Source organism: Paroedura picta, chromosome 2 (genome assembly GCF_049243985.1).
Source record: "Paroedura picta isolate Pp20150507F chromosome 2, Ppicta_v3.0, whole genome shotgun sequence".
In the NCBI taxonomy this organism is placed as follows: Eukaryota; Metazoa; Chordata; class Lepidosauria; order Squamata; family Gekkonidae; genus Paroedura; species Paroedura picta.
The window spans coordinates 147,122,074-147,135,548 of record NC_135370.1 but is presented as its reverse complement, the minus strand read 5'-3'; the positions used below and the strand labels follow the sequence as shown (position 1 = coordinate 147,135,548).

General features: G+C 58.5%; 1 protein-coding gene across 1 annotated transcript; it reads left to right on the top strand.

Moving 5' to 3' along the window:
• Positions 1–1,103: 1,103 nt before the first annotated feature.
• Positions 1,104–6,235, top strand: FOXA1 (forkhead box A1). The gene is made up of 2 exons (XM_077323154.1): positions 1,104–1,599; positions 3,702–6,235. Exons 1-2 carry the CDS (start codon positions 1,525–1,527, stop codon positions 4,962–4,964), a joined length of 1,338 nt encoding a protein of 445 aa, XP_077179269.1. The 5' UTR covers positions 1,104–1,524; the 3' UTR covers positions 4,965–6,235.
• The last annotated feature ends 7,240 nt before the right edge of the window (positions 6,236–13,475 follow it).

The window sequence follows — 13,475 nt, the reverse complement described above, 5'->3', positions numbered from 1 at the left end:
GGCCGGTTTCACCCTCTAGGGCGAGGCCGAGATTCAGCAGCACCGTTTGCCAAGGGAAGCAGCCACCCCACAACCCTCCTGGGAAGGACCGCGCTTGTGCTGCCCAGGGCCGGAGGTCAGCCCATGGATTGCGCGGGAACGTGTGTGGAGGGGGAGGGCGATCCTAATCCAAGAAGCGCCCCGGGGTGCTATCGGGCCCTGCTGGCCAATGCTTGTCCCCAAGTAAGCGGACGTCGCCTCGCAGCCCCTGGCCCCGCTTCGAAGGCTGACTCGGGACGACCTCCTGCGCCCACCCCGGGCTTCGCGGCGACGGGAAAGGCCGCCTCCCGCCGGGCCGCAAGCCTGCCTTCGGGGACACCCCCGCGGGGAGCGGCGGGCGCCGCTGCCCTTGGGCCTGTCCAGCCCCTGAGCGCTGGATCTTGGCCAGGGGCTGTGGCAGGCGGGGGGCATCTGCTGGGGCTGCCTCGCCCCGGCCCTTCCCAAGGCGGCCCTTCCCAGGCCAGGGGAGGGAGAAAGCCGGCGAGAAAGCAGCGAGCCGGGTCGGCGTGACTCACCGGGGCTGGCTGCCAAGCGGAGGTTTCAGGCCAGGAGGAGATCCGCAGGCAGCCGCCTATTCGCGGGGCCCTGGGCCGGCCGAGCGTCACGCTTGTGACTCATTCACACGGCTGCGGCTCAGGGGTGGCAGAGCAGAAAAGCAGCCGCCGCCGCCGCCTCCGGGAGGAGAGCGCAGGGACTGGCACCGCCGGGGGAGGGGGCATGCCGGGAGGGCTGCGGGGTGCCTGTGGCCTGTTGGCTGGGATCAGGGCCGCCGGCTCTCGGGGTGCAGGGGACGCGCCTCGCCTCGCCTGCTTTCCCCAAGTCGAAAGGACGGCCCCCAGCCCCCTTGGGCTCTGCCCAAGATCTCGGCGGGCCTTCTGGTTAGCCTGCGCGCCCAAGTTGAGCCCCCCCCCCCCCGCGCCGGCCTTTCCAACGGCCTTTGGGAAGAAATAAAGAAAGAATTGGGAGGGTGTTTTCCTGGTCTCTCCCTCCCTCCAGCCTTCCCTCCCTGCCGCCCTCCCTCCCTTTCCCTCCTCCCCGCTCTCTGCTCTCGCCCCCCCTCCCCGCTCGCCCGCCTGCCTGCCTGCCTGCCTGCCTAAACCAATTACACCGCTTTGCAAATAAAGTGCCGCCCCGGGGGAGTTGCGGGCGGCGTGGAGCTGGCGTGTTTGCAGGTGCATCTGCGGGCTTTGTAGGTGCGAGCGCGTCTTTGTGCGGCGGACAAATGAGGAGCGGCGGCGGAGGAGGTGGGCGCTGCTGCGACGTAAGATCCACATCAGCGAACTCCGCTCCCATCCCAGCCGGCACTTCCTCACTTTCTCAAGTGGCCGCTCCCGGCCGCGCACCGCTCGCTGCCGGCCTGCCCGCCTGGCGCCCGCGGCTGCTGGCTCGAGCCCTCCCCGAGGGGCGGCTTCCGGCTAGGCTCGGGGGGGCTCCCTCGCGCGCCACCAGAAGGGGCTGGATGGTTGCACCGGGCGGCCTGGCTCCATGATGTTAGGGGCTGTGAAAATGGAAGGGCATGAGACCAGCGAGTGGAACAGCTACTACGCCGACACGCAGGAGGTGAGTGCGCCGGGGCAGCCCGAGGGGGGCAGGCAGGGCGGGCGAGCGGCCGGGCTGGGGGGTGGGGGGGCAGACAGAAAGGGGATCGTCCTCTCGGGGCAATCCGGTCTTCGCTCCAGATCCTGACGGGGTGAATCTACCGTCTCCCAACGTTACAGCTGTCCTCCAAGCCAGGGAGCAACCCCTCTTAATTTCCAGTAGCCCCCCTGGGGCCGGGGGGAGGCGAGATCGGTAGCCATCGAAGTGATCTGCGGCTGGGAGGGCGAACTATCGATCCCTCCCTGGGACCGCGTCGTCCCCTCCTGCAGGCACACCAGCGTCCCTCTCGAAGCCCTCTCCAGTCCGACCCACCCACCAGCCCTTTTCCCTTCTTCCCATTTGGGGCCTGAATGCCCGAGTTTAAAGCGGGCACTGGATAACCGCCCCCCCCCCCCAATTGTGGAAAGCTGTAGGTTCTGTTGGCCGCTTCCTTGACTCTCTCCCGTGTTATTCCTGATCTGGTAGGTTGGGCAAAATAATAATTCGCGTGTACTTCGCAACACGCTTAGGGTGGGTGGGTGATTTTTTAGAAAACAAACAAATCGGGAGCGATTCCCTCTCTGACAGGAGGGTGGCGCTGGAGAGAGCAGGATCGGACTCTCTACCAGGAACTTGCCCCTTTTCTCCCCATTGTCCATTCATATCCACGTCCCTTATTTTACAATATGCTCCAAAGAACTGAAAGAAAAGATCAAAGACAGCCAAAAGAACAATAATGGGTGGAGGGGCAAGCAAAACCCCGACGGCAGCGTGAATGAGCAGCCTCAGTGAATAGGGAAGGAGGCAGGCAATAAGAATAATAACAAAAAATAAATTTTCAACTCCGCAAAGGTTGCTTTAAAAAAAAACGAAAGGAGAAGCAGCGAGATGAAATGAATAAAAAGGAAGGGACGGAGGGCTGCCAGGACAAAGAGCCGGTATCCTTTAGCGGCTCCTTCCCGGCGTCCACGTCCGGCTTCAGGCGCTGCAAAACACGGCCGGGGGCTCCGGGGCAGCCTCCGTGTTCGAGTGGGCCCCCGTCTTCAGGCCCCTCCTTTTAGACGGCCGGGTCATCAGGGGGCAAAGCAGGGTTCAGATTAAATGGATGCCTCTCGCCGCACTCTTTCGGGGCCCTGGCCTTGAGAAGAACATCAAAATTAAAATATTAAATGGCTGCCGCTCATGATTCATCTCCCGCGTTTGAAATATGAGGCTTGTTTCCCTTTCCCTTTTTGACAAAAGGAAAGCCTCCCGCTAAGTCTCTCGTGCTGCTTCTAATCCCTGCGCCAGAAAGGCGCGGAGGCCGGGCGCGAAGGAGCCTTCCGGGCCCACGTTTTGCCTCCCGGCGGAGGCCGGCCTCGGCTGCGACGATGCGCAAGTAACGGGCAAGGCTCTCCCTGCCCGGGACGGACCCAGACGGGCAGCGGGGAGCTTTAGCCCGCTCGGGGCTTTAGCTGCGGCGCTCGGCCTGGCTGCGGCTGGGTGGGTGGCTTTCGAGGGCAAGGGAGCCGCGGTGCGGCGCAGGAAAGGCCTCGGCTGGGGAGCAGGGGGGCTGCGGTCCCGCCGCTGCCGCGCCAGGCCTTTCCTTGCCCGCCGCCGCCGCCTTCCGGGGTGCCCGAATGGCCGCGGCAGAGCCTTCCGCCGCTTGGGCCGGCCTCCTCCTGCCGCCTGGCCGGGCGGGCGGGCCGGGGAGTCCCGGAGACCTGCGGAGTCAGCCTGCCCGGCGGCGGCGGCGGCTGCTTGCCGGGTCTCGGGGATGCGGCTCCCCCGAAAAAAGAAGGATCTCCTTCCCCGCCAAGATGCCCACGGAGGCCAGGCGGGGTGAGTGGGTGCGTGGGTGGTTCCCTCCCCCGACCCCCAGAACTGATATTGCCGAGAACGTATCCCCTCCGCGGGGACGGCCATATTTCCTACCCGAAACGTTCCAGAGGAAAGGGCGTGTTTTCAGCGGGGCTGGTCGGTCATGCGAATGGAAGCCCTGCGTGCGTCTGTGGGGGCGCCCCGGGGGCTGGGTGTGAGCGCTGGGGGGGAGGGAGGGACAGCGGGCCTTCCTTGGCGGGCTCTAACCCGTGTCCCTTCCGCAGGCCTACTCGACGGTGCCGGTGAGCAACATGAATTCGGGCCTGGGCTCGATGAACTCCATGAACACCTACATGGGCATGAACGCCATGACCACCAGCGGCAACATGACGTCGGGCTCGTTCAACATGTCCTACGCCAACCCCGGCCTGAGCCTGAGCCCCGGCGGGACGGGCGGCGCCATGAACAGCATGTCGGCCATGGGCTCGGCGCTGAGCCCGGGCGGCATGAGCGCCATGGGGGCTCCGCAGGGCTCGCTGAACGGCTTGGGCGCCTACCACGGGGCCATGGCGCCCTGCATGAGCCCCATGGGCTACGCGCCGTCCAACCTGAGCCGCGGCCGAGACGCCAAGAGCTTCAAGCGCAGCTACCCACACGCCAAGCCGCCCTACTCGTACATCTCGCTCATCACCATGGCCATCCAGCAGGCGCCCAGCAAGATGCTGACGCTGAGCGAGATCTACCAGTGGATCATGGACCTGTTCCCCTACTACCGCCAGAACCAGCAGCGCTGGCAGAACTCCATCCGCCACTCGCTCTCCTTCAACGACTGCTTCGTCAAGGTGGCCCGCTCGCCCGACAAGCCCGGCAAGGGCTCCTACTGGACGCTGCACCCAGACTCGGGCAACATGTTCGAGAACGGCTGCTACCTCCGCCGCCAGAAGCGCTTCAAGTGCGACAAGCAGGCCGCCGCCAAGGGAGGCCAGGGAGGCGGCGGCGGTGGTGGTGGCGGCGGCACGGGAGGAGGAGCGGGGGAGGGCAGGAAGGACCCGGCCGGCGCCGCCTCGCCTCTGCACCGCGGCCAGCCCAAGGCGGCCCAGCTCGAGCCTGCCCCGTCGTCCAACCCAGGCGGCACAGGCAGTCCCCAGGCCCTGGACCACAGCGGCGGCGGCGGTGAGCTGAAGGCCTCCGTGGCGGCAGCGGTGGCGGCCTCAGTCCAGACTGGCCCGGCCTTGGCCTCGCTGGGCCACCCGGGCCACCCGCTGAGCCACCACGAGTCTCAGCTGCACCTCAAGGGCGACCCCCACTACTCCTTCAACCACCCCTTCTCCATCAACAACCTCATGTCCTCCTCGGAGCAGCAGCACAAGCTGGACTTCAAGGCCTACGAGCAGGCGCTGCAATACTCCTCCTACGGGGCCGGCCTGCCCGGCGGGCTGCCCCTCGGCGGTGCCTCCATGGGTGGCAGGGGGGGCATCGAGCCCTCGGCCCTGGAGCCCGCCTATTACCAAGGTGTGTATTCCAGACCAGTCCTAAACACCTCCTAGCTGGCAGGGACTCGGTCGGGGGCTGTCGGAGCTGTCTGTCTCCTCTCCAGGGAAGGCCGCACTGGCCTGGCATGTCCCCCAAACACCCGTGCGAACCGGGGGAGGGGAAGAGAAAGGACTGTTACTTTATTATTGTATCCCCAGACGTCGTGTTGATTCTGTTCTGAACTGGAAAGTCCATCCGTTCCCACTCACCCCACCCACCCACCCACCCACCTGCTGTATATATATGTGTATATATATATATATATCAGCCTTGTTCTTCACCCCACCGCATGACCACTGTAGTCTTGAGCAAGAAAGGAAGGAAGAAAGAGTGGATTTCTCCTACTACTTCCCCTTTGGTGTAACCTCACCAGATTTACAGGTTTGTGGCAGTATTTTAACCCGTGGAGATAAAGAACCAAAGCTAGACGTTTAGGTTACAGGAAATTAAGGAAGCGTGCGAGGGACCTGGCCGTGCTAAGCGCAAGAGCCCAGCGCCAAGGGAAGTCTGCTGCCAAAGCACCCCTTCCTTAGCCTCCGGCCCTTCCGGGAGGACGCCCTGGGCAGGTCCCGGGCCCAGGCTCCAGGACTACAGGGGCCGAGGGCGAAACCCCCCTCTTGCTCAGGGCAGTAGCCAGAGACCCGAGCTGGAGGTCTCCCCACAGATCCAGGGATTGGGGCTTTGATGCAGAGTCATACAGGTCACTGAAGCCATTGAAGGGCGTTTTCTTGCCCCCCTCCCCCTAAAAAAGCTGTTACTGAGGAGTCTTCTCCAGCATGAAATGGCTGGAGGACTCAACTCTTCCAAGGCCCCCCAGTCCTTTTCCCTTCGAGAACTCGGTCCCAGGAGGGGAGGGGGGAGCTGTGCTATTTCTAGCCTCCCTGGCAGCCCATTCCAAGCCCGCGGGAGAGTCCCGTCCCCTCCCCTGCAGATCAATCAATAAGGGGGAAGTGATAATGCTGCCCTCCCCTCCCCCGGATTTGTTGTGGCCGCTTAATTATTGCCGTTGTTAGCACGTTCATCCAGTGTTAATGCACTTTCCACTGTTTTTACACGATGTTTTTAGCTTAGGGGTGGTTTTTGTTTTGTTTTGTTTTCAGTTTTCTTTTTATTTCTTCTGTTGACTTTCTCATTGTTCTTAATTTATTTGCATGGTTTATACTCCCCCCCTTTCTTTTCAGCTTGAAATTGCTTTAAATGACGGTTTTAAAATGACTCATACCATTTTAAAGGGAAAAAAAATTAAAATGTTAATTTTATAATAAATGTGATTGTAATGGAGAAAGCCTTTTGATTTTTTAAAATTGTAATTGACAATATCAGCCTTGAATTAGGACCTTTGCCTCTCAGTCATTAGGCATTAAGGACTATAAATCGGATATTATGAGCAAATTATTATTTGGTGGGGGGGAGGTTGTTATTTGTGGGTATCACAACTACTCCCCTGTGGATTTTTTTTTAAACCTAAAGAAGGCAAAGGGAGGGAAAGGTAAATTAAAGATTTCTTTGCATTGCTGGCTAACGAATCGAAAGGGCTTCGAGGCTCTTTGCATTTATTAAGGCGCGGGCCGGCCTTGTAAGAGGCCCATTAAATATTTATTGACTATTTCACTACTGGCGCGGCCTGTGGAACACTGAGGCAGCGCGGTGTGTAGCCCCTGAAACACGCGCTTCGTTTTCTCCCAGTCGACAACTGCTGATTTCAGCCGCGGCGACCAGCGCGGGGTTCAGGCGTCGGGGTGTTTGGGGCTGGGGGAGGGGGCGGCAGGGCCCTCCGCTTCTCTGCAGAACTGAACCTCAGCTTCGTCCCGTGTGGCTGCTGGCGCGGAAATGCTGCTGCGGTCAGCTCGACCAAAGTGTCGCGTGGACTTGGCTCTGCTGGGCCACTTTTTACAAATACATAGACAGGCGTTTCCGAGTTGGTCCCTTCGTCCGGAGGTTCGTGTTCGCTTAGCGGCCTAGAGAGATGGTCTGGAAGGGCATTCCCAGTCACGTTTGGCTTTTGTTTTTATTTTAAAGAGAAGGAAGGAAGGAAGGAAGGAAGGAAGGAAGGAAGGAAGGAAGGAAGGAAGGAAGGAAGGAAGGAAGGCCCAGCGGAGTCCTTTGCCGCCCGGCCCTCTCCCCTGGGGTCCTTCTGGACGCCGCCCCCTCTTCGGCAGCCATCCCTTTGCAGGAGGCCCAGCTTCCCCGAGCAGCGGTTGCTGCCTCTCGGCGGGCCCAAGCAAGCACTCTCTCTCGGCCTTGCCGGCCCTGCCCATGGCGACGGCGTCCGCCCTCCTTTGGCCCGGGACCGAGAGATCCCGCCGCGCTGCTTGTGTGGCCGAGGGCCGCCAGGGCCGCACTTTGCCTGACCCGTTGGATTGGGGCTGTGGCGTTCTCCGGGACTTCACGTGAGAGTCACTCAGGTCACTTCTTGGAAAAATATTATTCTCCCCCCCCCCTTTCAAGTGAGACTGGTTTGCAAGTGATGGCTGGACCCCATGTGCCTCCCTGGAGAAGTCCCATTGGATTCGGTGTGATTTACTTTTGAGTAAGCTCTTACTTGCTCTTACGGGCTGGTTTTTGCGCGGTTTCTTTTCGAAGAAAGCGCGCAGCTCCTGAGGAGCATGCTCCCATCCTCAGGGGGACTCTGCAGCTGAAGCCTTCGCTTCAAAGCTATGCCCTCCCCCCCCCAACCGAAACGAAGAGATCAGAAAGGAGAAGGGGCCATTTCAAAGGGACGCACAAATCGCGGTTTCTTGGTTGCGGCGTTCCCCCGAGTGCACTGACAAAAGTAACCTGCTTTTATATTGTTGTTCGTGATCCTGGTAGTGGTGTGTGTGTGTGTGGGGGGGGGGACTTCTGGTCTGGCGGGCCTGGTGCCTGGCAGTGGGGATCGCTGGCCTCCATGGGGAAGGCGGCCCAATAGGCCTCAAGGGAGCCTCAGTGAGCAGCCGACGCCGGCGAGGGGCCCGTGCTTTTGGACGATGCGCGGGCTAGGGCCGGCCGTGCGGGAAATCTGTGCAGGAAATGTGAGTCTGTGGCTCAGCGCGCCCGAGGAAAAGGCCTGGCGCTCCTGGCTCTTCCGCCCGCGGCCCGTTGCTAATCGGGGTATGTGCCTTGGGCCGGATCCACGGGGCCGATCTTCGAGCGGTGCCTTTACGACCGGGAGTGAGAGGTTAAAGGGCAGGAGTCCCCCGCAGCCAGCCAGCCAGCCAGCCTTGCCCCCGCCCCACCTCATCTAAATCTTGCCAGTTTTCTAGCAGAGGACAGAATGGAAACCTTACTGGAAGGCCGCCCAGGGTCGGGAAACGGTCGATTCCTCCCACAGGAACCAGTGATCCTAACGTTGTTGCAATAACTGTATGCTTACTTTAGAGTAAACGTAATCCGTTTCCAGTCTCTGGGCTTCAATGCTGTGGGTCGGAGCCAATACCTTTGAGTTCAAGGGGACTTAAGATTTCCCTGCAGGTGCGTTTGCACCGCGTAAAACCGTGGCCAACTCTTTCCCCACCTGTTTTCCGAGCTGCCGGCAAGTAGGCCGAGGCTGATCTGTCGGTAAGGAGGGAGCCCTAGAAGAGAGCCCACCCCCACCAAGGGCGATCGATTCTGGGCGGCCCAAAGCCCCGGGAAATTATCCGCCCCATTTGCCGTGTCAGCCCCGGGGAGTCGAGGCCCATTCCCCGCCGGGGGCGCTGGGCAGGCATCGGAGGGGCTCCTGAGAGATTGGCTAAGCGTCTCGACGCCGATTTGTGGTGCAGGGAGAGTGAGGCGAGTCCGCAGGCAGGCGGGTTGGGCAAAAGCGCTGGCCTCCCGGGGATTCCTTCCCAGAGGATCCCGGTCCTCCCCACCCCCCTCGAGGCCCCTGTGTCAGGGCGCCGCTCTTGCCTTCCACAACACAGCCGGCGGGGGGCGAGATCCGCAGCGCCTCGTTGCTCGTCGCGCCCCGGGCCTTTGGGCAACCCGGCCCTAGTCAGACAGGGCCAACAAGCGCTGTTCAAGGAGGCGATCCAGCGAGAGCGGCCGGGCGACGAGGCAGCTCGAGATCGAGGGCGCTCCGCACAGCGGGGCCTCCAGCCGGGTGGAGACAGGTGCGGTGGGCGCGGAGGCTTTGCGGTGCGATGCACCCTCATGGAGCACCCCGAGTGGGGAGCTTTTATGACTTTTATTCTTCTCCGTGGAGCTGTAGTACTTAGGCACATCCCTATCCGTAGACCCCAACACACCTGCAGGTTTTAAGGGCTCACAGGTTTGCCTGGAAAATGACCCCCCTCCCCCCGGTTTCCAGGGCACAAACTACCCAGCTAAATGTCCGGCAGCTGGGAAATGGGCTCCAGGGAGAGATATTTTGCCGGCTTCTCTCCCCCCCCCCCCCTAATCTCTTGTGGCAAAAAGTGGCACTGAAGGCTGGCAATGGGGGGGGGGGGCAAGGTTAGCGAGTAACACCCCGCAGCCAAAGTACTTTCTCTGCCCAAAAGCTACCGCCTTAAGATTCCATGTTAATTTGTCTCCAAAGGGGGCAGAAGGAAAGCAACGCCGTTGGTTGCCCAGTCCTGCCTCCGAGCTCTCACTTCTGGGGGTTTGCTGAGCAAGAAAAATTGGGCAGCAACATAAGTGTGTGTGTGGGGGGGACACACGAAGAAAAGGAGTCGAGGCAGGGGGTCCTCTGAACGTCGCAAGGCCAGAGGGGTGTGTGGCGGAAAGGACGCTCTAACTTCACTCCCTTCTTCCAAGCGGATCCAGGAAACGTCTTTCCTTTTCAAATGCAATTACCTTCGTTAATAAGCCACGTGCCAGACAGGCTAAAACTGTTGCCATCGTTCGGCTTCATTTAACTCTATTAAACTCAAGCTGGGTGGAATTCAACATACGACTGAAGCTTTTAAGGGAACTAACTGGATTTGGGCTGATGTAAAAGACCCAAAGAGGGAAAGGGGGGAGGGGAGCTGGGAGAGCCCTCTCTGCATTCCACAAGCAGCCCCCAGGAGGGTCACTTCGGTGCCATTTCCCCCCAAGTAATTAATTACTCCGAAACAATTAGGTGGGTGGGCGGATTGTGGTTTATCTTCTTCCCCTATCCGGTGCTCGCCCACCCCATTTTCTGTGATAGGGGGGACTGAGTTTTGAGGGCTGTTTATTTCTCTTTAATGGATACAATTATTTCCCCCTAGGAGAAGGAACCATAATAAATGCACTTTTTCAGACAACATATTAACGACTCCTAATTCGTGTGTATTAATTGCAGGAGAACAACAGTGCTTAAGGATACCTTACACGGGTCTGGCCTCTAGCGAAGTGTTTCTCGGGGCTTTCAATGGGAACAAGCACAATCAAAGAATCCTGTTGCGGGACCGGGTCTTTGCCTCTTGTTGAAATCCGATTCTGATTATTTCTGCCTTGCTCTGCAAAGGAGATTGAGGCAGTGGCCACAAAGAAAAAGGAGGTGTTTTGTTTTTATGGCTTTTTTAGTAGTTATCTGCATAGGTGCCATTTCAATTCATCAGGGTTGTAGTATGAACGGCATCCTAAGCAAGCTAGATAGGGAGCCAGTTCCACTGAAGTCAAAGGGACCTACTTCTAATATGCTCCTAAAAGGTGCCATCTTAAGAACACTTGCCTAGGAAGTGGACTAAGTGGGCTGGGGTAGAATCCGGAGTTGACTTACTCTCAAGGAGCCTGACAGCTTTTGTGTTTGTAATAGCCTAGATCCAGACCTGGGAAGCACACCCCATTTGATTCAGGGCTGCATCTATGCTTAGATGGACCAGTGCCCGCAAAATGAGTCTCCACTCCTTTTTTAAAAGCAGCACAACCGATTCTCAGTCCTGTTTTGGAATGGGTTTATTGAGGCTGATTTCTATTGGCTGCAATCCACATCCTATCGAAGTCAGTTGGAAAGTGCGGCCATTGATTTGAACGGATTTGCCTTGCTCCTAATGAGTGTGCTCTGAATCCAAAAGGCCTTTACCCTGGATTTTCAAAGAAAACAAACCCAGGTGCCAAAAGTAGCACAAATTGTGACTAATACAGTTATGCATTGATTTTTCTCCCCCGACCCTGCCTACAATGCCATCAATACCGAAGGGAAGGGCCGCTCAGGCACGCTGGCTGCAGGATCAGCCGCCTTCGAGGGCCGAGGTGTGGGGTCTGGGCCACAAGGCCTGATGCTGATTCAGCCTGCCTCAGCCTTGCTGACTGTCATGCTCATTTGGGAGTAAACACTCCGTAGGGTTTACCTCCACATGCCTGCTGCGAGGGACAAAACACAAAATCGTTTCCTCCTGTTTGGTCGCAGTCCTCCCCTGCCTTGGGAGTGAACCTTTGCACTGAATGGGTCGTCTTTCGGAGTAAACCCCCTTATGGGTGACATGCACCCCAGGGCTCTCCTGTCCCACACCCCCCCCTTCCGTCCAAACTCAACTGTCTCCTCCCAATAAAGGCAAAATGCGATACTCCCACGTGTAGAAGGGAAACGCGGCCCTCCTTGGTAGAGCCCAAAGGTCTGCAGGCTTGCTTGGTCCAGGGCTAGGAATGGAAGCCCCACTCGTTCGACAAGGCAGCAGTTCAGGGCATGGGCCGAAACCACCTCCTCGGCTCCCAGTCGAGGGCCTTCTGCTCGGCCAGGCCGCAGCGTTTTTCTTCCGGCTCCCAAACAGGACCGCGCCGAGATTGCGCAGCGCTGAACTTCGGACCGACCAAGCGAGCGGGGCCTCCCCTTCGTTGCAGGTTGCAGCCTCGCGATAAGGGCTCCGGGTCGCGCCTTCTCCCGCCCGCCGCATTTCTCACTTGGCTTGGCTGATGCAGGACGGGCATGGCGCTGGCTTCCAAGCAGCGGGGGGAGCAGGCTCCACGGACGCTTCCCCTCGCGCCAGCCGGGGCCACTCCCACAGAAGGCTGCAAGCGCGGTCCAAGCATGATTTCAGTGGGACTGTCGGGAGCGTCACCCCTCAGTGATGCAGGTTAAACCCCAGGCAGTTATTCAATAGCCCTGCCCAGGTCAGCCCAAGGGAGGGGGGGGCACCCGCCTACATTACATTACAAGAGAATGGAAGGGCTTCTCCCGATGTGAAATCGGCAAACGGGTTTAGGCTGCTAGCCCATTGCTCAAACATCAGGCCGTCGTGCGATAATGCTTCAGAGGGGTATTTGCATGCTAGAATTAGGAAGTGCTGGAGCGCTTAAGTCCACCTACTTGGTGGGTAGTAAACGCCATTGAAAACAAAGCAAGTTACTGCTGAGCAAACATGTTTAGGATCGGGCTTTTAGTCTTTCTTTCAGCTTCTCCCATTTCCTTGGTAGAGCTCTGTCTGTTCAGAGCAGGGTTTGGGGATGCAACGGTCCTCTAACGCAGGGGTAGTCAACCTGTGGTCCCCCAGATGTTCATGGACTACAATTCCCATGAGGCCCTGCCAGCATTTGCTGGCAGGGGCTCATGGGAATTGTAGTCCATGAACATCTGGAGGACCACAGGTTGACTACCCCTGCTCTAACGCGTTGAGCCTCGTTTGAGTCTCAGGAGGGAGAGGGGGGAGAGACACTGCAAAGACTGTTTGCTCCAGCATCAATGTTCCCGGGTGGGAGTTTATAGGCGTCATGGGAAGGAAACCCCAGATATTTATTTACTGCCTCATCAGGGTGTGGAGGAGAGCCACCAGGACACAGGGATCCCAACGCTTCGGCTACAGCAGGCTTTCTCAACCAGGGCTTCATGAAACCCTGGAGTTCCTTGACGGCCCCAGAAGGGTTTCCTGAACGGCTGGGAGTTAATTGATTTTATTTTTTTTTTAATTGTGAAACATTTATTGGTTGTTATGACCCCATACAGTCATGTTGAGCTGCCCTCCCTCCCCCAATAGTCAATGATGGGCCTGGAGGGGGTGGGAAGGGGAGGGGCCCTGGGTGGGCTTGTCCCCAGCTCTGCTTCCCAACCATATTCTGCACGATCGCACCACTTATGGAGTCCCTCGAAGCCTGAAGAATGTTTCCGGGGGTTTCTCAAAGGTAAAATTAAAATGGATAAAGGCTGGGCTAAAGTTCCTCGGAGATGGCGCTGTTTTTCCTGGGAAATCAATTCCCTATCAATCCGCTTGGCTTGTTTTTAGCAATCTGCTCGTGGGCCTCTTCGCCTTTACCTGGGAGGAAGCCCCCATGGAACAAAGGGACACTTGGGTAAGATTGCGCTCCATGGCCAGCTGAGTTCTCGCAGGGGTTTCTTCCTCGGTTCAAGCGCCGGGCGATGCAAGTTCGTCTGGTTCAGCTCATGATTGGAAGGCCAGTTGCCTTGGTTTCCCTGGAATGTGCTCCAGGTCGGCGGGCTCAGGACTGAAGCCACGGTGGGATTCTTCGAGGATTTCCTTGCCTGTTGGAGAAGCTTCGAATTAGCCCACTTATCCCATCTGTCCTTATATTCAAATCAAATTTTCTGTTAAAAGAAATAACACAGGGATAGGCTGCAAATAAAGTATCCTACTACTTACATCGTGGATTCGCTACCTGCACCGTTCTGCAGTCCTGACACCCCAAAATTGTCCTCCGATTTTGGAAAA